This window comes from Punica granatum, chromosome 3, assembly GCF_007655135.1.
Source record: "Punica granatum isolate Tunisia-2019 chromosome 3, ASM765513v2, whole genome shotgun sequence".
Taxonomy (NCBI): domain Eukaryota; kingdom Viridiplantae; phylum Streptophyta; class Magnoliopsida; order Myrtales; family Lythraceae; genus Punica; species Punica granatum.
In genome coordinates this window covers 36,136,388-36,158,178 of record NC_045129.1, presented here as the reverse complement: position 1 = coordinate 36,158,178, position 21,791 = coordinate 36,136,388, and the positions used below count along the sequence as shown (strand labels likewise).

General features: G+C 39.1%; 4 protein-coding genes across 5 annotated transcripts; 2 read left to right on the top strand and 2 right to left on the bottom strand.

The window, feature by feature from the left end:
- Positions 1 to 3,247: 3,247 nt before the first annotated feature.
- On the top strand, positions 3,248 to 5,494 carry LOC116199860 (protein ALTERED XYLOGLUCAN 4-like). The gene is made up of 2 exons (XM_031530422.1): positions 3,248 to 3,712; positions 4,079 to 5,494. Exons 1-2 carry the CDS (start codon positions 3,487 to 3,489, stop codon positions 5,194 to 5,196), a joined length of 1,344 nt encoding a protein of 447 aa, XP_031386282.1. The 5' UTR covers positions 3,248 to 3,486; the 3' UTR covers positions 5,197 to 5,494.
- A 6,127-nt stretch (positions 5,495 to 11,621) lies between these two features.
- LOC116199859 (protein ALTERED XYLOGLUCAN 4-like) lies at positions 11,622 to 13,931 on the top strand. Its single transcript, XM_031530421.1, has 2 exons — positions 11,622 to 12,168; positions 12,450 to 13,931. The coding sequence occupies exons 1-2, from the start codon at positions 11,943 to 11,945 to the stop codon at positions 13,571 to 13,573; spliced, it is 1,350 nt and encodes a 449-aa protein (XP_031386281.1). The 5' UTR covers positions 11,622 to 11,942; the 3' UTR covers positions 13,574 to 13,931.
- A 1,053-nt stretch (positions 13,932 to 14,984) lies between these two features.
- Positions 14,985 to 17,795, bottom strand: LOC116199880 (probable serine/threonine-protein kinase PBL28). 2 transcript variants are annotated; one of them, XM_031530454.1, is made up of 7 exons: positions 17,329 to 17,795; positions 16,900 to 17,087; positions 16,174 to 16,372; positions 15,908 to 16,071; positions 15,714 to 15,818; positions 15,481 to 15,603; positions 14,985 to 15,397 (listed from the first exon to the last, which is right to left on the bottom strand). In XM_031530454.1, the coding sequence occupies exons 1-7, from the start codon at positions 17,396 to 17,398 to the stop codon at positions 15,161 to 15,163; spliced, it is 1,086 nt and encodes a 361-aa protein (XP_031386314.1). In that variant the 5' UTR covers positions 17,399 to 17,795; the 3' UTR covers positions 14,985 to 15,160. The 2 variants fall into 2 exon arrangements, with proteins under 2 accessions (XP_031386314.1, XP_031386315.1); XM_031530455.1 differs by lacking the exon at positions 17,329 to 17,795 and having other exon boundaries at positions 16,174 to 16,400; positions 16,900 to 17,022.
- A 204-nt stretch (positions 17,796 to 17,999) lies between these two features.
- LOC116199886 (WAT1-related protein At3g28050-like) lies at positions 18,000 to 20,784 on the bottom strand. The gene is made up of 7 exons (XM_031530468.1): positions 20,443 to 20,784; positions 20,299 to 20,364; positions 20,091 to 20,204; positions 18,879 to 19,107; positions 18,624 to 18,785; positions 18,370 to 18,521; positions 18,000 to 18,270 (listed from the first exon to the last, which is right to left on the bottom strand). The coding sequence occupies exons 1-7, from the start codon at positions 20,622 to 20,624 to the stop codon at positions 18,141 to 18,143; spliced, it is 1,035 nt and encodes a 344-aa protein (XP_031386328.1). The 5' UTR covers positions 20,625 to 20,784; the 3' UTR covers positions 18,000 to 18,140.
- Between the last annotated feature and the right edge of the window lie 1,007 nt (positions 20,785 to 21,791).

The following is a 21,791-nucleotide window of genomic DNA, read 5'->3' as shown; positions in this document are numbered from 1 at the left end:
ATTAAGTAACATAGGAATTTAGATTTATTATATTGCAAACATAATAACCATGCTAAAATAACAATTCTAACAAAACTTGTGCACACCAACATCTATAAAATTTTAGTATGGTTCAACTTGTTGGACACAGTTCAACTTGTTGAACACAAAAATCTGTTGGAATGGTTATTGTCTTTACAGCATAATATATCGAAGTTTCTATATGTATATATGAAAGCAGGATAAATGTAGGTCGACCATATAGTCCTATAACGGTTTGTTTCTGAATGAAATTTTCTCAATCTTTTGAGCTTTTTCTACATAATAAAATTTTGAAGTTTAAAAAATATATAGATATAGATTTGTGAAACTGTTTATTATTTTATTGATTTTTTGAATTTCTTTTTTTTTTTAAAAAAAATTTTAAGATAAATAAATATAGATTTGTGGAACCAATAGTTATTTTCCCAAATTTTTTAATTTTAAAAAAGTATTCTACTTTTATTTTTAAAACATATAGATATAGATATCTTTGACCAATTGTTATTTTTTCGCATGCACATAATTTAATTTTAGATACATTCACAGTTAAATTTTTAGATGTGAATATTTTTTAGAATTTTAGTATTTTAGAATTTTGTATTTAGATGTTAAATTTTGATATGTAGATATGATGAATTTTTTATCTTAAGCATTTTCATCATATATGCATTATCAAAATTTAATAACGATCGGTCCCACAAGTCTATATCTACATGAACCATCCCAAAATAACCATGCCAAAACAAGTTGAACCATGCTAAAGTAAACGGTCCAGTGTCCAACAAGTTCAACCACGCTAAATAACCATACTAAAATTTTATAGATGTTGGTGTGCACAAGTTCTGTAAGAATAGTTATTTTGGTATGATTATTATCTTTGTAATGTAACATGTCTAAATTCCTATATTACTTAATGTGATAATAGATATGGATATTTTTTATTTGCAAACGGTAAACTTATAAATGCTCTAATACTTTTTCTATTAAAAATCTTTTATCATTCAAATTGACATGCATATACATAAGTCCATAATTCATACTTATAATCATTAAAAGAAGTCATATTTTGGTATATGATTTTTTAAAGAAACTATATTTTGGTAGATGAGTGAACTTAAGTAAACTATGTGATTTTGTAAGGTTATTGATATTTTGGTAGATGAGAAAAAAATTATTGATATTTTGACATATGAGGAAGAAAAAAAGCAAACTATGTGATTTTTTATGTTGAAAAGTTTGTGGAATGCCATCCGCGTAGGCAACCGTCTGCCACATCAGCGTAATTAACAGTTACGTCAGCAGTTTTAACGGTCCAATTAACGGATTGATAGATCAAAAAATGGAGATAAACGTTATAATTTTTCGTGCCAAAATTTTTAAAGTTGATAAATAGAAAAATTTTGAAAAAATAATTGATTTTTCAAGTTATTTCTCCTATGCGATATATACTCTCATCATAGTTAGCGGACACCATTACTCGTTGGAACTTTTTGGCTAATCTGAAGGCTTAAACCAAAAAGAAGAAGAAGAAGAGTTGCAAGTAAACTCACTTTTTTTTCCCCTTTTTCTTTTTTTTTCCCCTTTTTCTTTTAGTCGCTGTCACGCTCTCTCTTTGTTCCTATCAGTCTCTTAGCTCCTTTTCTAATGTCTCTGCACTAGAAAAATGAGCTTGGGTGGAGCCGAGCCATGGTTGATTAAATTGTGAAAACAACTTGACAAAGTGAACAGACAATGATATAAGCAAAAACATATGAAAATTATTAATTTATGAAATTTCTTTGTGTTTTTGCATGTCACTCTCACTTGATTGTTTTGATGAAGCTTCTCTTGCTCCCTCTCTCCATTACCTTTTGGGTAGAAGGTAGCTGCCTATATAATTGACGTGGAGCAACTCCCGCCACCAGGCCCCCCACCCCAAACCCATCCCAACAACCCCCCAAAAAAAAAATCCGAATATTAACATAAAATTTATCAAAAATAATACTTTTAAAATATCTTCATGTTTTTTGGGTGAATTATTATTATGTTTTTTTGACCATGATGTATTCTCAAACTATCAATTAGCTATGGGCCAATCATTTGGAACCCTTTGCTTTACTCGTACAATAGTTTCTATAGCTAAATAGAGTAAATATTAAATGAATATTACTTATTCATTTAGCTATGTAATAAAACTATCTAAAAAGTATAAAATTAACCTCATAATGATCTCATAAATTTTTACTTAGAAGCATTTTGATTCCCATTGAGTATTTTCTCCTAGAGGAAGTCAAGCCACGTTTCATAAATGTAAACCCGATTTAAATAAAATAATAAAATAATAGTGATGTGATGTCCTTTAGAAATGTTCGTGGCGCCTTATTATTGGCACATGTTTTACATAGAATATCGTCAAACGGGCATGGACAAAATGGCACGAGGACATGAGCTTTCTCGTTTTCTATTTAATTCGCACTCAGCTTTGGCACGTGGCAGAAAATGATTGCAATTATATATCTAAGAAAAGAGAGAAAAGAACCATGAGGAATTCTAGCACTTCATGCTGCCCGTTTGGTTGGATGTAATCTACTGGGAATTCAAGATTCCCTTCTAGATTACACCAGAGTTTCCGGCCATGGGCTCGGGAATCTCAAGAATCTCAATTGAGATTCCCGGGCTTCGAATCTCCAAATTCCAACCTGGAGATTACACCAATCTTGTTCTTATATATATTTAAAACCAAAAAATAATAAAATATAATGAATGGGATATATTTGTAAAATTACTTTACTTTTTCATCTCTTTATTTAATATATCAAACATAATAATCTCATATTAAATTATATTTTTTCAAATACATAATAACTTATCAAATATAGCAATGTTATATTCTTTATAATAATATTTTCGGGCTTGCTTCCTCTGCAATCTAACAATTCTTGTAATGTAACATTCCAATGTACCAAACGACCCCTAAGATAATATATTAGATATTTTAATTTAAGTGTTTAGTATATTGTGATAGACTATATAAAATACTAAATATTTTAATTGAAATAATACTAAAAAATAAAAGTAAAAGTAAGAAAACTAGTACAAATCATAATCACAAAAAATATTAAATAAATTAAAGTATTAAAATATTTGAACTGAAACTATTTTATTGTCATGTTAGATGGATATATTGGATTAGGTAGGTTAGGTTATAATTCATCTAATACTGCCCCATTTATTTTTCATCTATCTTTCTTAAGGAGATAGTCAATGCCATTTTGCCCAAATCACCCCTCTCCTCTCTCCATCTCTCTCTCTCTCTTCCACTGTTTCGCCAACCTCCATAACGGGAGAAGAACACAGCATAGCAAGATCTGTTCCTAAACTTCAGCTCTCAACGCGCTCAACAGCACAACAGACAGCAAAGCTAGCCTGCAAGGACTGAGAACGCAAGGCAAAGCAGCGCACAAGAAGAGGAAAGAGCAGGGGGAGATGGGGCTGACGAGCCCATTCAAGGAGCAGCCACCACAGTCCTTAACCAGGAAGCTCCTGCCATGGACCATCTATGCTCTGGCTTCCATTATCCTGTTCTGGCTCTACTTCTACTCCCTCCCTTTTACCAATTCTCCGGTTCACGAGCTCTCCCGCCCTGCCCCGGCCCTCGTCTCCTCTTCCTTCTCCTCGTCCTCCCCTGCTCCTCCTCTTCCAGAAGGTCAAGGTTTGTGCATTCCCAGAATACTATGTGCATTGTGGAAAGGCAAAGTTCCCTTTTTTTTATTTTTCCAATCTCCCTTCCAGCTTTTCTAAGCAAGACGAAGGCATTTCAGAGTACCCATTTAAGTTTTTGAATCCAAGATTTGGCATTTCCATTAAATCAATCAAACCTTGTCTTTTTCTATGCTTTTTTTGTCTGGCCGTACTAGGGAAATGTCCTCTCAATGCTCTAACTCCCACACCGGATATGGACCGAACTGTCTCATGACGTTATGAACCCAGCTCAGGTACCGCTTTAATGGGCAAAGAGCCCGGGGGTTGTTTGAGCACATGATCTTGGGCATTAATTAATGTTGTTTATGTATTGCAGAAGATGAAGAGGAAAGGAAAAGTGAGCCACAGCCCGGCTGTGACTACACCAATGGCAAGTGGGTCCAGGACATAACCGTGGGGCCCCTATACAATGGCTCGAGCTGCGGTACGATCAAGGACGGCCAGAACTGCATGGCACATGGGAGGCCCGACCTGGAGTTCCTCCAATGGAGGTGGAGCCCCAACCAGTGTCCCCTCCCAAGGTTTGACCCCAACACGTTTCTTGACATCCTCAGCAACAGACACATTGCTTTCGTTGGGGATTCCTTGGCCAGGAATCAGCTAGAGTCGCTGCTCTGCATGCTGTCCTCTGTGTCTGCCCCTAACCTTGTCTACACGAACGGGGAGGACAACAAGTTTAGGAAATGGCACTTCCCCAGGGAGAATGTCTCTGTGTCTGTTTACTGGTCTCCTTTTCTTGTCAAGGGGCTGGAGAAATCTAGCACGGGGCCTGATTATAATAGGCTCTTCTTGGATTCGGTTGATGAGAGGTGGGCTTCGGATTTGGGGAGCTTAGATATGCTGGTTCTGTCGTTCGGGCACTGGTACCTCCTCCCGGCTGTGTACTTCAAAAGGGATTCCATTTTGGGCTGCCACTATTGCCCGGGTGCGAACTACACCGAGATTGGGTTCTATGACGTGCTGAGGAAGGCCCTGAGGACGACCCTCAAGGCCGTGTCGGAGAGGAGCAGGGCTAATGGCGGGAAGGGAAAACACGTGTTTGTTACGACATTCGTGCCATCGCATTTCGAGGGTGACTGGGACAAGTTCGGGGCATGTCCCAAGACCCGGCCCTTCGAGGAAGGCGAGAAGCCACTCGAGGGCATGGATGCAGAGATGAGGAAAATTGAGCTGGAAGAGGTTCAATCTGCCAAGGAGGATGCGCGGGATATAGACGGGTTCAGGCTCGAGGCCCTGGACGTGACCAGACTGTCGCTGCTGAGACCTGACGGGCACCCAGGCCCGTACATGTACCCTTTCCCATTCGCAAATGGGATCAAGGATCGTGTCCACAACGACTGCGTCCACTGGTGCCTGCCTGGGCCGATCGATACTTGGAACGAGATCTTGCTGGAGGTGATCAAGGGGTGGACACATCAATCACGCCGAAGATGAACTAGGATAACGGGGGAATGAGATTTTGTGTTATTTGACGTCATTCTTCCCTAGCAAAGAGCCATGCCCTTGGTTCGGTATTTCGGGTTCTAATGGAAGAAATGACAATAGATCCAAACCTAATGGCAGAAGGCTCTCTTATGGGGGTGCCGTACATGGTGATGTCCTTGGAAGATTGTGGCTGTTCTGTTTGTGCATAGAAGGCTCAGTCATATATTTAGATAGCCTTCATTTTTGTTTGTACTAAACCCTTTGTTGTTTGTTACACAAACATTAACAGAATTCCTCCTTCTTCTTCTCTGTTTCGCAATTCGATTTGTTTGTGGTTCTGTTGATTCACTTGCTTCCCTCTGCAGATGGGTCGGAGCATCGAACATGAAAGCTCATCATCTACCTTGCCTTACTCGATATGACTGCTGAACGCGTACACAGACAAAAGTAAGAAAGATCTGCATTATCATAACTAAGTCGAAAAGCACGTAACTGGGGTCGAGTTTCTCGTGGGCATGGAGCAATTAATTAAGGGACTGTTTGTTGATGATGACATACATACAAGGGGACGTGGGTGGTTCCAAGTTCTTCCCATTATTTACTTTGTCCTTTGCTCTTACTTTTCCAAAAGATAGGACTGCAATTGAATTGAATCATCACATCTATATAGTTTTTGGTCACGTCTAGGAAAGCGAAAGGATATAACTTACTGATCTCGACATAATCTTCGTACTACGTCGGGATCTTAGTACGTCGAACTTTACTAATATTTTTGCTAGTAAGAGAGACATGGCAAAGTGCCTCATTTGCTCACTAGCACAGACAAACGACCATATGTACAATCATAACGATTGAATTCGGAGGACGATGAATCGAACTCACTCGGCCGGTATAACCGATTATGCTGCTGAGGACGAAGATTAGCATTAGAGAGAAACTCAATTTACGGATCGACCCATAAATAGTGAGGCTCGGCCTATAAACTTGAGGGCCTGCACTTCCAAAAATGGGTAGACGTCCATAGACAACAATCGGAAAACCCACCAAAGGCGGAGATCGGTCCTCTCGTTCGACCGTTAAATGGGTCTCGAGTTCGGCCCATTGAGATCGGTCCTTCTCATTGACTGTCGGTGTCCGAAAGCATTAACAAAATTTTTTTTATGTAAGAATAAGAAATTGAACCGACATGGTTGAGCTGTACATGTATTGACTTCAGAGACTGTAGATAATGATTAATTCTTTCATTGAGAAAAAGATAATTATATATAATTAGAGTAATGCTATTTGAATCGACAATTTCTGCCGAACTCTACCCCCGAATAGCGGTAATGGCAGGCGATGTAATATTTGACAACTTTATGGGCAATTTTATTGCCACTCTCATTTCGGCAGATTCGGAGGAATCAAATTCGCAGGAAGAAGCATTTTTCAAATAATTAACTTGACATATCAACCCTGCATGTTCTCAGCTCATGCGACCTCGTTCACAATCGTGCCCATCACCCTGGCACTGACATAAACCAATAAAATTATACTTGATCTGTTTTTTTTTTTTGCTCTAAATATAAGGACTATTTTATTTATACATATATTATTTTAGGACTTGTTTTTTAAAGAATTATAGGACTATTTTCATTGTTCAAGGAATCCCTACAAATCAAAGCAATAAATGATGTCAAATGGCAGTTTTTTTATAGTAAGAACATGGGAAGTATTATTCACCTAATTCTCGAGGGTAGAGCATTTAAAGTTTCTTCTACTCTCATTAAGTATTCTTCTCGAGATTTTTCTTTTTAGTTATAAGAGAAATTAATGAATCTAGTATAATGAAATAGAACTTTTAATATTAATGAAACGACATAAGTAATTCCATTGAGAATCGAACATGATGTAACATGATGTGTTTTTCTCTCTCTACAGGAGTTGATGTAGGTTACCATACCCAACCAATAACTTATTAGTAAATTTAAACGACAAACCTTTTGTTCATGGCAAGAACTCACAGTGAGCTCCATCAATATATCCAATGGAACAAATTTAAAGAAAATGGATGGAAGCCTTCCGTCAGAGTACTCGGGGTGCGGTCTTCTTTCGAATTCTGATAGCTGCGAATTACCAATAGTATTTTTTGCAATCATTTTGACCGGATGACAACGGTCGACCGACGCAAACACGTATTCATCATGTGGACAAACTCTTTAATTTGTGCTTTGCTGCTAGACTGGAAGGTTCTATGCTGTCATCAAATGATTTTCCATGATATTGAAAACATGATAATACGTAACCCAATTGTAGATTTGGTTTATCATCATCATCAAATGTGCAAATTATATATATATATATATATATATTATTTTTCGGTGTCAAAAGACACTCATAAATCTAATAAAATGAAATAAAAATCGTTATCTTAATAGCTAATTAAGAAGTACGGATAATCATACAATGATAATCGAATCTATAATTTATTTATTGATAGGCAAAAGCCTGCATCCCTATACTACATTTTGTTTTTTAAATTTTTTTTCCCAATTGATTATTAATCTATTTTTTTCCCTAATTGATTATACAACAATAAGTTTTCCCCTAATCGATTATTAATAATAAAAAAATGAGAGAAAGATAGAAGAGTAGCTGGCAGCTAATAAGAGCCTACATGAGGAAGCAACATATCAACTTGAGTTGAGACGACTGTTCTTGTTATTCCCAATGAGACACATAATGCTCACTATCGTACGTAGGTGGCCACAACACCGATTTGTCAATCATATTATGTTACCTTGCATGAATCATATGGCAAGAATTAGTAATGTGCGTCCACCTCTTGCAGCAATTGTATGTATCAGATCTTCACGATTTCATCGGTCCCATGTGTTCTTCTGTTTCATAAGCCAGCAAAGATCACACTGGCAAAGATCACCTCTTGCTATGTTTAATAATAAAATTTTTATTTTACTTAACTTAACTTATATTTTCTCTCAATATAACAACACAATCATTTTTTTTAATCTTTTTCTTTAAATTATCTTTTATATATATTTTATTTAAATTAATTTTTTAATACTAAATTATCTCAATTATTCAATACTTTTTTTAATTTCAACAATTTTTTTTCAATTTAACAATATAATCATTACTATTTTATCTTTTTCTTCAAATTCTCTCACATACTTTTCCTAATTACTTTTGTTTTCATCTTTTCAAATCAAACTAAATTAAATTAAATCAAACTTAACTTCGTTACCAAACGCTATCACAATATTTACATATGAAAGAATCCGAATATGATAAATCTAAGTGTAAAAGCATTCTGGCTAACATCTAAATGGAACGTTAATAAAAAACGTACATATGACGACTGTTTCGTTAAGGTTATATATGGCTTGTACCTTCTATAACTTGAATCTTTGTTATTAATTAGTATTTTATAAGATCGATATAGAATCTTAACAACGACTTCTGACATTACCCGTTCCATTTTTTCCTCATGCAGTGTATGGCGGACCATCTTCGTGTTATGTTCGACTTGAAGGCGATGCCAAGACATGAGACACACGTCAGTGCAATTTTTCTTAATAAAATCGCCATATATACCACATATTAACTCATCACCCTTAGGATCAGGGGCGGAGCCACTAAGGCTCCAGGGGGCAATTGCGCCCCCTGGCTTTTTCAATTTCCAATAATTACACATACAAATTTGTAAAACTCTTTAACTTTTGGCCCCAAATAAAACGCCAATGCTCCCCTAAATTATTTAATTATTTGACTTTTGCTCCGAAAATTTTTTATAAGTCCTACTAATATTTAGCAACTTTTTATTTGCCCCTGAACATTATTTCTAGCTCCGTCCCTGCTTAGGATGCCACTACTCATTCTAGCTTTATGGCTCACCTAAAGGCCGAGTGTCACGGCTTAGCTTAAACCAAACCAAAGTTCATGGTAAATCATTTGATGTGCATCATAGTGATAGAATGTGTCTCAACGTCAGAAAAATGAGTTTGGGTGGACCTATGGACCATGGTGGATTAATTATGAAAACAACTTGATAGAGTGAACGAACAATATTGGTGTGACTAAGAACATATGAAAATTAATTGATCCACTGTCTTTGTGCTCTGCACGTCACTCTCACTTGGTTGCTTTGAGCAAGCTTCTCATGACCCTACTCAGCGCTCACTCTCTTCATCAACTTTTGGGTAGAATTAACTTAGGATCATTTAAGCAGTTCGATATTTATTTCCCTTAAATAAAGTTTCGCATTTGAGTCTTATGACAAGAGAAAATTAATATACACCGGGAGATCTTTACTCCATAGTGGGTCAAACCAACTTGACCAGATTAGTCGAAGTTCAATTGGACGTTCGGACATCGCGATGCATATTGAAAAATAAAAACTTGTAGGTCGAAAAAGCTATGGATATACTCATATACATTGACCAGGAAAAATCCATCTTTTCTAAAATTCAAACATTAAAATGGATACTATGTTTTTTTAGATTATGATATATTCTCAAACTATTAACTGAATGTATTATTCAATGTAGAATTGTTTTTTAGCATAAGCTGCCTTCAATGTATTTGGAGTATGCTTCGATTGCAGTATTCATAACACGACAACAATTTCGATGAGCATAAAAACAAAACAAAAGTCAACCCACTTTTCACAAATGTGGATCCGATTTAAATAAAATAAAATAATGGTAATGTCCTTTACAGATGTTCGTGGCCCTTTATTATTGGCACATTTATAATAGAGTTTTATTGTCAATGGACATGGACAAAATGGTACGTGGACCTGAGCTTTCTCTTCTTCTTCTTTTTTTCTATTTAATTCACGCTCAGCTTTGGCAGAAAATGATTGCAATTATTTAATAAAAGAGAGAATAGAAATGATGGCAATTATGTAAATTAAATGACCACTAGTGGCGATGGTCTAGTGATTTCAATTTCACTCCCATATGATTTGGAGATCCTCAAGTCTTGAGTTTGAATCCATCATGGGATATATGTTAGGCTAGACTTTTTGCCTTGGGCCTAGTGTCATCTCCAAATTCTGTAAATTATACTAGACCTCTGGTGGTGTTATGTTAGAGAAGTCAGTGCTTACAATGATTGTTCAGTTTGTCTGATATGTTTGTGGTTGACGACGAGTGCTCGAACATTGCGTAGTGAGGGACAGCAATGTTGCCATTACTGCTGCCTACTATTTTATGGAAAAGAATTATGTAAATTGAGAGGACCTACTTTTATCAGTTCGAAAAGACTCTTCTGCCCTCCGTGACAATCCCAAGCCTCTCCCGTCTCTTGGGCAAGTAATTAACACGAAGACCCTCCCTATTGCTTTGATTCTACTTTTTTACTGATATGGTCTATTGTTGGATTTTATGTCTTAATAAACCGAGAAATCAAAGGGGAAAAAAAAAGTGTGTAGCAGTGACACACAACTTTATTCCAATTCGAGATTAGTTTTGATTGAATTTTTCATACTTATTTAGTTTTTCTCCATACTAGATAATGAGTTTTTTTTAAGAAAAGAAAAGAAAAGCGTATGATTACCCTTCAAAATAAAAATTTATTAAATCCTTTCAAGAGATATAAATTATGCAAAACAAATTCACCAAAAAAAAAAGATTGTGCAAAACAAAATAAAAAAGGGATGGAATCCGTCCACACTCCCTATCAGGTCCATTAATACACAAAGTCCCCTTGCGCCGAAGTGGAATCATTTTATATAGCAAAGCAATGAGCAAGGATCGAGTGGCACTTATAATTAACCTGTGAAAGGATTCTGAATTTGATTTTCTTTACTGAAACTTCTTATAATTTTTTTATTTCTCATTCTCCTAACCTTTGCTGGATCTACCATTCTCCCCTTGAGACGTGAAAGAAAAATGTTCCATGGTAACCCAGGGCAGTTCTATAATTTTTTTTTTGGGTGAAAGCCACTTGCGAAATTTTCGATATGAATATTGGTATTTAGAAATCCAATTGGACTACAACTAATCTAATTGAGCTGGGTAAGCTCATTAAGGAATAAAGCTCTGCCAGCATGAATTTTTTTCGTTTATAAGACTCGAATTCAAAATCTTGTTTAAAGAAAATAAACACTGAACCGTTTAAACCAACCTACGTTGGTTCTCTTTTGAAATTTTGAAAGCCATTGTGCATGCTTTATTTCTTATTCGAAAAGGAAAGAGAGGAGAGAAATAAATAAGTACTAGATGAATTTTTACATCCAGTGTGCATTATGATGATATTCAGAGTTTCAACATGTTTTGAATAATTCAATTCATGTTGGATCAACTAATTAAATGATAAGACTCTTCAAATCATGAATATTTTTTTTCCATATACAAGACTTTGAACTTAAGATTTTATTTGAGATAGATAAGTGTTAAATTATTTGAATTAATATATATTGGTATTAGATGAATAATTATAGCTAAACCTAACCTAACCTAACCTAACCAGCACAGATTTATTTACAGTAATAATTGTGGAGATTGTCAATGGCATTTTGACCAAATCACCCCTCACCTCCTCTCTCTCTCTCTCTCTTCCACTGTTTCTCCAACCTCCATAACAATAGAAGAACCAGGAGAACACTGCACAGCGGGTCTGTTCCTAAGCTTCAGCTCTCACCCCCCTCAACAGCACAACGGACAGCAAGCCCTGCAACTGCGAGGACTGAGAACAACGCAAGGCAAAGCGGAGCACGAGAAGAGGAGGAGGAGGAGGAGGAGGAGGAGGAGATGGGGCTGACGAGCCCATTCAAGGAGCAGCCAGCTCAGTCCCTGACCAGGAAGCTCCTGCCATGGACCATCTATGCTCTGGCCTCCATTGCTCTGTTCCACCTCTACTTCTATCCTCTCACTTTCAACGATTCTCCGGCGTACGAGCTCTCTCGGCCCACCCCCATCCTCATCTCCTCTTCCTTCTCCTCGTCGTCCCCTGCTCCTTTCCTTAAAGAAGGTCGAGGTGTGTGCATTCCCAGAATACTATGTGCATTGTGGAAAGGCAAAGTTCATTTCTTTTTTCCATCTCCCTTCCAGCTTTTCTAAGCCAGCGAAGGCATTTCAGAGTACCCATTGAAGTTTTTGAAGCCAAGATTTGCCTTTTCCATTAAATCATCCCAAGCTTGCCTTTTTCTATGCTGTTCTTGTCTGGTTTCCCTCTGAATCCCTTTGATTTTGGGGGTATTGGTGGGATTATTTGAGCACGAGATCTTGGGCATTAATCAATGCTGTTATGTATTGCAGAAGAGAAAGAGGGAAGGGAAAGGGAAAGTGAACCACAGCCCAGCTGTGACTACACCAATGGCAGGTGGGTCCAGGAATTAACCGTGGGGCCCCTATACAATGGCTCGAGCTGCGGTACGATCAAGGACGGTCAGAACTGCATGGCACATGGGAGGCCCGACCTGGAGTTCCTCCAGTGGAGGTGGAGGCCCCACCAGTGTTCCCTACCGAGGTTTGACCCCAATACGTTTCTTGACATCCTCAGCAACAGACACATTGCCTTTGTTGGGGATTCCATGGCCAGGAATCAGCTAGAGTCGCTCCTCTGCATGCTGTCCTCTGTGTCTGCCCCTAACCTGGTCTACACGAACGGGGAGGACAACAAGTTTAGGAAGTGGCACTTCCCCAGGGAGAATGTCTCTGTGTCTGTTTACTGGTCTCCTTTCCTCGTCAAGGGGTTGGAGAAATCTAGCGCAGGGCCTGAGTATAATAAGCTCTTCTTGGACTCGGTCGATGAGAGGTGGGCTTCAGATTTGGGGAGCTTAGATATGGTAGTTCTGTCGATTGGGCACTGGTTCCTCCACCCAGCTGTGTACTTTGAAGGGGATTCCGTTTTGGGCTGCCACTATTGCCCCGGTGTGAACTACACTGAGATTGGGTTCTATGACGTGCTGAGGAAGGCCCTAAGGACGACCCTCAAGGCTGTGTCGGAGAGGAGCCGGGCTAATGGCGGGAAGGGAAAACACATGTTTGTTACGACATTCTCACCCTCGCATTTCGAGGGTGACTGGGACAAGTTCGGGGCATGTCCCAAGACCCGGCCCTATGAGGAAGGCGAGAAGCCACTCGAAGGCATGAATGCAGAGATGAGGAAAATCGAGCTGGAAGAGGTCCAATCTGCCAAGGAGGATGCGCGTGATATAAACGGGTTCAGGCTCGAGGCCCTGGATGTGACCAGACTGTCACTGCTCAGGCCTGACGGGCACCCAGGCCCGTACATGTACCCATCCCCATTTGCAGATGGGGTCAAGGATCGAGTCCAGAACGATTGTGTCCACTGGTGCCTGCCTGGGCCGATCGATACGTGGAATGAGATCTTGCTGGAGGTGATCAAGGGGTGGACACGTCAATCACTCCGAAGATGAACTACGATAGCGAGGGAATGAGGTTTTGTGTAATGGACATCATTCTTCCCTAGCAAAGAGCCAAGTGGAAAGAGGAGAAATGGTCTCGGGTTCTAATGGAAGAAATGAGGATAGATCCAAACCTAATGGCAGAAGGCTCTCTTATGGTGGTGCCAGACATGGTGATGTCCTCGGAAGATAGTGTTAGGAAAGATTCCTCTGCAATAATGTTGGTTTTGTGAATTCAATTGATTGTTGTTGGAAGATTGTGCTGTTCTGTTCGTTTGCAGAAAGCTCAGTCATACTTGGGTAGCCTTCATTTTTGTCTGTACAGAAACCTTTGTCATTTGTTACCCAAATTTACAGCATTCCTCCTCCTCTTCCTTCTCTCTGTTTCGGAATTCGATTTGTTTGTGATTCTGTCGATTCAGTGCTTCCCCGTGAAGATGGGTCACTCGGAGCATGGAACATGAAATTCATCAAAGTCCAAACTAATCATTTCATCATCTACCTTCCCTTGCTCTGCTTGCTGGAATGCTGACCCAGCGTCTCCTGTTCTCCTATTTGATTAGATGCATCGATAATCTTATTCAACTAGTACAAAATGACAATTGGTCCATGAAAAATTCTGGCCCCCGACCCGAGCCTTGTGCACGTTAGAAGAATCAATGTGCAACTTGGTGCTGAACAAGTCTGTAGTGTCATTTTAAGGTCATGATCATGCCTAACCTTCCTTGGATGCTACCAAGGTTCCAAAGGCCTAGTGGGGACCTCCCATCACCTCTCTCTCTCTCTCTCTCTCTCTCTCTTCCTCTTTTAAGATTCAGATTTAAGGTGGGAAGGTGAGTGGAAAGACAGACTTGTTCAACTTCCGGCCATTCGGTGTGAGACCGCTTGCTCTAGATTACACATGTCCGAGGTCTCTCCATATCCCGTTTCTGTATGTCTCAACAATTCTTTTGTCGTTTTGGGTCTTCATCCCGTGCTTCACTAGGGATGGGAAAAAAAAGCGGAACTTGCCTCGTACAACATTTTTAACTCCATAAAGCAAATAGAGATATATCCAAACTTTGGTGGTTGGCTGATTGCTGTCAACTTTAGATCTAATTATTGGATACTTTACCGTTTTCGTGAATAAAGTTTATTCCTTTTACAGCAAATTACAGATGTTCCACAACAATGACATTAAAATCCATCAACATGTTCTGATGAGCAAGTCACAACCAGAGGAGAATCCCAACCAATAGATCGAAAATATCTTGTCATCTCTTTGGAAATAAAAAATTCAACATTAAGTTTACTGTTTTGGTGATTAACATGTATTCCTTTCCGAGCATATTACAGTTGTTCCACAACAATAATGTCAACAAAAAAAAAATCATCATGTTCTCATGAGCAAGCCGATGCCCTAAGGAGAATTAATCTCAACCAATAAGTTGAAAATATCTCATGATTTCATAAAAATAACCAAAGAAAAATCAACATGTCAATTATTTTTTTATCTGTACTTCCTCTTCATTTGGGTACAAGGATCTGTCTAATGTCAAAATGCTGCAGCTCCTTCCCTAAAGAAAAGTAAGGAAAATTGATTATTAGTGGATGTTTTTCTTAGTTCAATCCCAATTTGTGCAAAGCCATGCTCAGTCCCTTTGAATTCGTGCGCAAGATCAGTTGAAGCTCTCGGATGCATTCTTCCATCGAGGGTCGCTCGGTGCTGTCGGGACGAACGCATCGTGATGCTAAGTTTGCAAACATTGCAACTGACTCCAGGGTGTATGAGTTCCGACTCAGCTCGGGATCTATCACTTTCCTCAATTTCTTGCGGTCATTCAGTGTATTCCTCACCTGAAAATTCAATGCGTGTCGGTTTATCTTAATATGTATAAGACATTTTCGAAGTTCAGGAAGACGAATTCTTCCAAGTATACCTGAAGTACTAGACTTTGGTCATTCGGTCGTTGGCTCAGGTCCACAGCTCTTCGTCCAGTCAAGAGCTCGAGAAGGACCACTCCGAATGCGTAAACATCGCTCTGCAAAGTCAGTTTTCCTGTCTGATTCCCAAAGAGGACAAGATCAATGCTCATCTATTTTATTAGTTTAAGACAGAGCAATTTGAACAAAGATGCTGTGAGAAACATTCTCAAGTTACAAGAATGTGTACCGAGGCATATTCGGGATCGAAGTACCCGAAAGTGCCAAGAACTTTGGCAGTTACATATGCTTCCTTCCCTTCAGGCATCAACTTGGCGAGCCCGAAATCTGATATCTACTCAGGAATGAGAAAATTACAAAGTCTATTAACCTTAACTAAGCTGTCAATCATATGCATAATATCCTTAAGAAGTTGTGACTTACCTTTGCTTCAAAGTTGGCAGTTAGGAGAATATTGGTGGACTTCAAATCTCTGTGGATAATGGGAATCCCGACAGCTGAGCCCGAATGGAGATACGCAAGCCCCTTTGCTGACCCGAGCGCCACTTTAAGCCGTAAGGGCCATTCGGTTATCGGCTCCCCAATTCCTGGAATTAAGCTAAAAGCAAGAATTAGTGGAGGTCTTGGCAAAATAGTTACGAGTTGAGATGATGTATGTTTGAATTTGTTCTGGGTGGTATAGGAATTACCGTTTAAGTGATCTTGGAGGTTCCCTTTGGGCATATACTCGTAAACCAAGAAGCGATTTTTCCCATCTGCGCAATAGCCCATCAAGGAGACCAAGTTTGGGTGATCAAGCCTGCTCAGGATATCAACTTCAACTCGGAATTCTCGTTCTCCCTCGGCTTCTTTCACTAGTGGAAGATCCATCTTCTTGATCGCTACGACCTTCATTTCCAAATACATCAATGCAGATCTAAAATGTATGCTCTAAGTAAGTGTTGAGGATATTAATCTCAAATGGAAAGGGTGAATCAAAATCTATTAGCCTTGAGCTTTGAAGTGAAAATGGACCAAAGCCCGTGTGAGCTAAATAAAAATTCAATATGGTATCAGAGCTCAGGTTACGCGTATGCACGCTCACACGCATATGCGCACCCACACACGACAAACCCAATATATCCTAGTGCGGCCAAGAGTGCGCATCATGTTATTGTCCCCCCTCGCCCGAGCACGGAAGATGAGCCCGGCTCGAGGTCAATTGTTAAGGGCGAGTGTTTAAAGACACATGACAACGTACATTGCATGTAAAGGCGAGTGTTGAGGATATTAAATCCACATGGAAAAGATGAATCAAAATCATTGGTTTACATGAGACTTCGGTATCAATACTTATAAGTGGAAATACGTACAAGTCCGTATGAGTTTAATGAAAATTCAATAGTAAGTATTCGATTTGGTTTCCATAAACTCACCTCCCCTGATCTCAGAATTCCCTTGTAGACTCGCCCAAAACCTCCTTTACCGAGGAAGTTCTCGTCACTGAAACATAATGACGCCTCTTCCATTTCCTTGAGTGTGAACACTGAGGACCCATGCAGTCTCTTCGCAGGTCGGGGAGTTAGATCTTCGTGTTGCCATCGCTCAGCAGGTTTATATGTCCCTGGGTGGTTCTTGCCATATTTAGTAAGGCTACAGGACTCCAAACAAGAATTAAAATCCAAAAGAGCATTGAAAAATTAAGTAAAAGGAAAGGCCATCGAGTACACCGAACGGAGTACGTGGAATCCCGCGTGAATCCGCAAAGACTCAAAAAGGATTAACTAGACCAGGTTTATATTCTCCTTCCACATTATATCAAGTGAACGATTAATAAAAACAGCTCAGGCTACAAACAGACGTACAGGGGTCAGTGTGGTCTTGGGACTTGCTTCTTCTACGCTTGTTCCAAGCAGAAACCAACCCGAATGGCATTGTGAGAATCCGCTGAGACTATACAATATGTGAAAATTTGGACAAAATGGAATTCATCATTTGGCTCCGAGAAGGGGTTCTGGCTCATTCTTTGCATGAATATATAGGCTTCAATGCACACAGAATCATACAATTGAGTATGTATAGAGCAAGGTGAAGTAGAAGATTCAATTTTTGCTATAAGCTCCATCCTCCAACCACCCTCACACTGTCTCTTACATGTGCTTGAAGGAAAAGATTGTTCAGACTAAGGAATCTGTCTGTTAAGGACAATATAGGGAAAATTTTTACTTTTAATGCTTGCTTTAATGAAGGGAAATAGGCTGCTACTGACTGCTGTTGAGATGATCTTTTCATTCGTTCAGCAAGCCTACTGTTGGTTCTTTTTTTTTTTTTTTTGCGGGCCAAGTCATGGTGAGGCTTTGTTTTGAGAACATGGCTCGAGAAGCCTTCTGATTCGGGCCGACTTGTACTTTGCCTTGATAGGCTAGATTCCTCTGAAAAATCAAAGGCTGCATACTGTGAAGAGGCACGGACTTGTCCGGTTCCATGGATTTGTAATGTGTTCATGTGCTTGCATAGCCCCATCTGAAGCTCGTAATTAGAAGAAGCAAACAAGATGAAGATTCATATGCCCAATACATACATGCATATTGTATTTGGGAAAATGCATACTATGAGATTCCTACTGATTTTCGACATCGAATCGTGAAGTTATTTAACTGTCAAAAAGCATAAAGATTTATATATCAAAGTGTTTTTTCTGCAGAAGAGGTTCCCGTGGAGAGGACTTTTCTTCAAGCTTGTCTTCTTGGGCTTTCCCCCAGAGGACAGAATAGAATCCGAGAACTATCACGATTCCTCCGATCACACTGCACCCAGTGATTTTACAAGATTAACTTCTAGTCTTTTCATCAAATCAAAGATCTGTATAGCATATGATTCAATATGCCAGAGAATATTGTCTATACCTTCCGAGGTAAAGTGTATCACCCAGTAAAGAGACTCCCATCAGGCTCGCGGCGATCATGCCTATCGGTTTAAACATAGACACAAACAATGGCCCTTTCATTTTGCAGGCCCATGTTGTGATTATGTTCCGAAGTCCAACTCCCAAAACTGCCTGTAATACGACACTAACCCTGAGACTGACTTATTTTCAACGTAAACTAGAGAAATCCCGATTAAAGTGATTCCTAGGATGGTGGGTTTGTAGTAAATGGACCTGGCACACAACTGCTATCAACTCTATGTCAGGCTTCAGAGTCCAGGCTCCTGGACGGCCCCGTTCAGCTATCAAAGCCACCCCTGCAGATTCGAATGTGACAATGATGCAGCCAATAAATGCCATCATCAGCTCCGAAGGGTAATCCCGGATTATCCACGTCTGATGAGTTGCAGCAGAGATTTCATTACTAATTGAAACAACTGTCATGGGGAATTCTCAAGCAATAAAAAATAAGATTTTTTTTTTCTTTACCTGGACGATGATCAAAAGGGAGAGGAAGAAGGCAGAACAAGCAAGGAGGAATCCCCCTATTATCCAACTTTTTTCCGACGGTGAGACAAGCTGTAGAGTGGTACTTGTGGAAGTGTTCATAATAGGAAATCCTTTGTATAGAGTCACTATGAGTGCTCCTGTGATCGATACCATCGTCCCGGTGAACTTTGCCAAGCTACTCTGAACTCTCAAGTCTAGCGTCTCCATCCTTCACCAGAACTTGGTGTTAGTATCCCGATTAAAATTTACTTCGTGTTTTTGCGCCATATAAGAATGATGATCTAGGCATTGCTTGCAATAAGATAATGAGTCTTATAAGTTTCACGGCGACTCTAATCCATTACTGATCGGGTGGATAGTGGATCCCATTCAATCAGGTGTCTCTGCACATTGTCGAGACAACAATATCGTCGACAGCGATCGGTTGTTGTCCACGACTCTCGGGGATATTCTTTTGCACAAAGAAAGATCTCCAAGTTGTACTATCCCAAAAATTCTAACTAATCGGGGACAAAACTTGACGATTTATGAAAAATTCTCAGAACTCATCAACTAGCGCTCACAATTTCGTCAGGCAGCCCATTCAGATATGAACGAGGGGCTGCAAGAGACAATAAAGTATTCATCTGACGTCGTCCCTGACATCATTATAACAAGTTGGGCCCACAGGAATCATCGCCATTGATGTCCTTGTCCAATTATTCAGTCTGTGCTTCCATGACAAAGATAACAAAAGCATTATGGTGCAATAATAAAGTAACCAAAGATCTAGTACTCGACAGTGTATCACGTATGATTATGTTATAAGATATATAAAAAATATTATTTTTACTAATAATGAATTATTTTTGTTAATAATAAATTTTTTCTATTAAAAATCAAAACGACAAACCCTTATTGATTTGTAATAGTATCACCGTTGCATATAAGACTTTCTCCATCTACTAACAATTATACATGATTAACCAATAAATTAAAAGATGGAAGAGTTTTATTCCTTAATGGGTCGATCCGGCTCGACTGAATTAGTCGAGACCAATTGAATTTCCGGATACCATGATTCACACCCAAAAAAATTAAAAGATAATTTAACAATAAAGATGCTTCTACGGTATAAAATTGATTATCCGACCCGGCATCATTCATTGATCAATTATGAAAATGTGCCGTTTCGTTGTGATAATTATATACCTGGAGAAAATGGCGAGAATGAATGTGAAAGCAGGAGTTAGATCAGTCATCACCGAGCCCAAAGTCGGGGAGCTGTACGCAATTCCGGCATACAGCGATAGCTGCAAGCAGCATCTTTCACACCAGCGAAAAAGATGTACAATTACCATCAGGAACTGATAAACAGAGTTCACTAATAACTGATCAGTTGTGTGAATTGGAATGATACCCGAGAAACGCAAGCAGGAAGATTTTAGAAAATACGGGGAGGGTGAGCTTGGGAAGAGGCCTTTTCCTGCAAAAAAATCGATTTTATGGAACCAAAGACCAGAAAGATGATTCAGTAACTGCTACGGATTTACAGAAGCAGTACCGGTAGAAGAAGACGCAGCTCGGGAGGAGAACGAAGAAGGCAACGAAGTTGGAGTAAACCACGAACACGAAGTTGCTCATCCCTCGGGTCATAGCTGCTTTGCTCAGCGTGGAGAGTCCCTGCTCCAAGAACTCCGCCATCACCATCGCCAGGGTCACCCCCGACGAACCCGGAAACACCATCTTGGCTCCTTGAGTGGGTTTGCTGACGCGGCGCCTTACGTTTGGTCCCTTAGGAGTTTCGCAGAAAGAGAGAACTCGAGTGGATGTTAAAGCAGCAGGTGAAGGTAATCACTGAATACTGAGGATTCTGCTCGAGAGTTTGCTTTTGTTCAAAAGATCTTTGTTCTGTATGTTGTCTCCTTGTGTTTGTTGCCATGTGCTCTTTTGTATTTGGCTGGACATGATTACCTTTCAGACAAAATATTCTTCGTGTATTACTCATCCGCTTTGAATAAGCAATAATCAATCAGAATAAGTGGGAATTTATGAACCCGCTGTAGAGTAGTTTTTCACTTTTAAATATTATAATCAGGTGTTACATAACCAAGTAACTAAGTCATATTCACCAAATATTTGCTCTACCTTTCCATTTCTTTTGGAGTCAGCATTGCTAGTGACAACTCTAATCTAAAAGTTAAAATGGAATAATTCTTGTATGGCGAAAACGGTTTATTATGATCTAATAATTAAGAGGAAAATGAAATTTCATACTTCCTTACTGGAGTCATGGCATCTTACCATGCACGTTCTCCATGCGTTGCTTTAATATGCTTAAACATATTTTCATCAACAACCTTGTTAGCTTTTACATTTAACAAAGGAAAAGACCTTCAATGTGTGGAGTTATTGTACTTATGAACTCAGCTTCACCACGTAACTGTATAACCAACTAATGGTGAAATGCGTAATTGCGCATGTACTTGTCTGCAACTCCAAATAACATTTTCTCGAGAATCAGCCTTCCAGCCCTTGAAGGTTGGCATTATATTCGGGGCACTGGATCCCCGAGACACAGCCGTGTCTTGCATGTGGCGTTTCATTTGTTGGCTCTATAAAACTCGGGTTTTAGGGGGGGTCATTGTATAACTTGACTAATCAAGAAGATAGCATAATGCTTATTACTAAAGAAAGGTTTACAGTTCTTCCACAAAAATAACACATTAAAATTCATCATGTTCTCATGAGCAAGCCAACCCTCCAAGGAGAATCAATCTCAATTAATAAATTGAAAAAATCTTGTGGCCTCATCAAAAGGGAAAAAGAAAAAAAGAATGAACATGTCAATTTTATTTTTCTTATCTGTTCTTCCTCTTCATTTAGGTCCAACTACAAAGATCTGTCTAATGT

Excerpts from the sequence above, each read along its gene's own strand:
- LOC116199860 (XM_031530422.1), top strand. The coding sequence starts at position 3,487 with ATGGGGCTGACGAGCCCATTCAAGGAGCAGCCACCACAGTCCTTAACC. Across the intron at positions 3,713-4,078 it reads TCCTCTTCCAGAAGGTCAAG|AAGATGAAGAGGAAAGGAAA; the intron begins GTTTGTGCATTC and ends TATGTATTGCAG.
- LOC116199859 (XM_031530421.1), top strand. The coding sequence starts at position 11,943 with ATGGGGCTGACGAGCCCATTCAAGGAGCAGCCAGCTCAGTCCCTGACC. Across the intron at positions 12,169-12,449 it reads TTTCCTTAAAGAAGGTCGAG|AAGAGAAAGAGGGAAGGGAA; the intron begins GTGTGTGCATTC and ends TATGTATTGCAG.
- LOC116199880 (XM_031530454.1), bottom strand. The coding sequence starts at position 17,398 with ATGCCATTCGGGTTGGTTTCTGCTTGGAACAAGCGTAGAAGAAGCAAG. Across the intron at positions 16,373-16,899 it reads GAATTCTGAGATCAGGGGAG|GTCGTAGCGATCAAGAAGAT; the intron begins GTGAGTTTATGG and ends TTGGAAATGAAG. Across the intron at positions 15,819-15,907 it reads CTGCCAACTTTGAAGCAAAG|ATATCAGATTTCGGGCTCGC; the intron begins GTAAGTCACAAC and ends ATTCCTGAGTAG.
- LOC116199886 (XM_031530468.1), bottom strand. The coding sequence starts at position 20,624 with ATGGTGTTTCCGGGTTCGTCGGGGGTGACCCTGGCGATGGTGATGGCG. Across the intron at positions 18,786-18,878 it reads CCCTTTTGATCATCGTCCAG|ACGTGGATAATCCGGGATTA; the intron begins GTAAAGAAAAAA and ends GCAACTCATCAG. Across the intron at positions 18,271-18,369 it reads GATACACTTTACCTCGGAAG|TGTGATCGGAGGAATCGTGA; the intron begins GTATAGACAATA and ends CACTGGGTGCAG.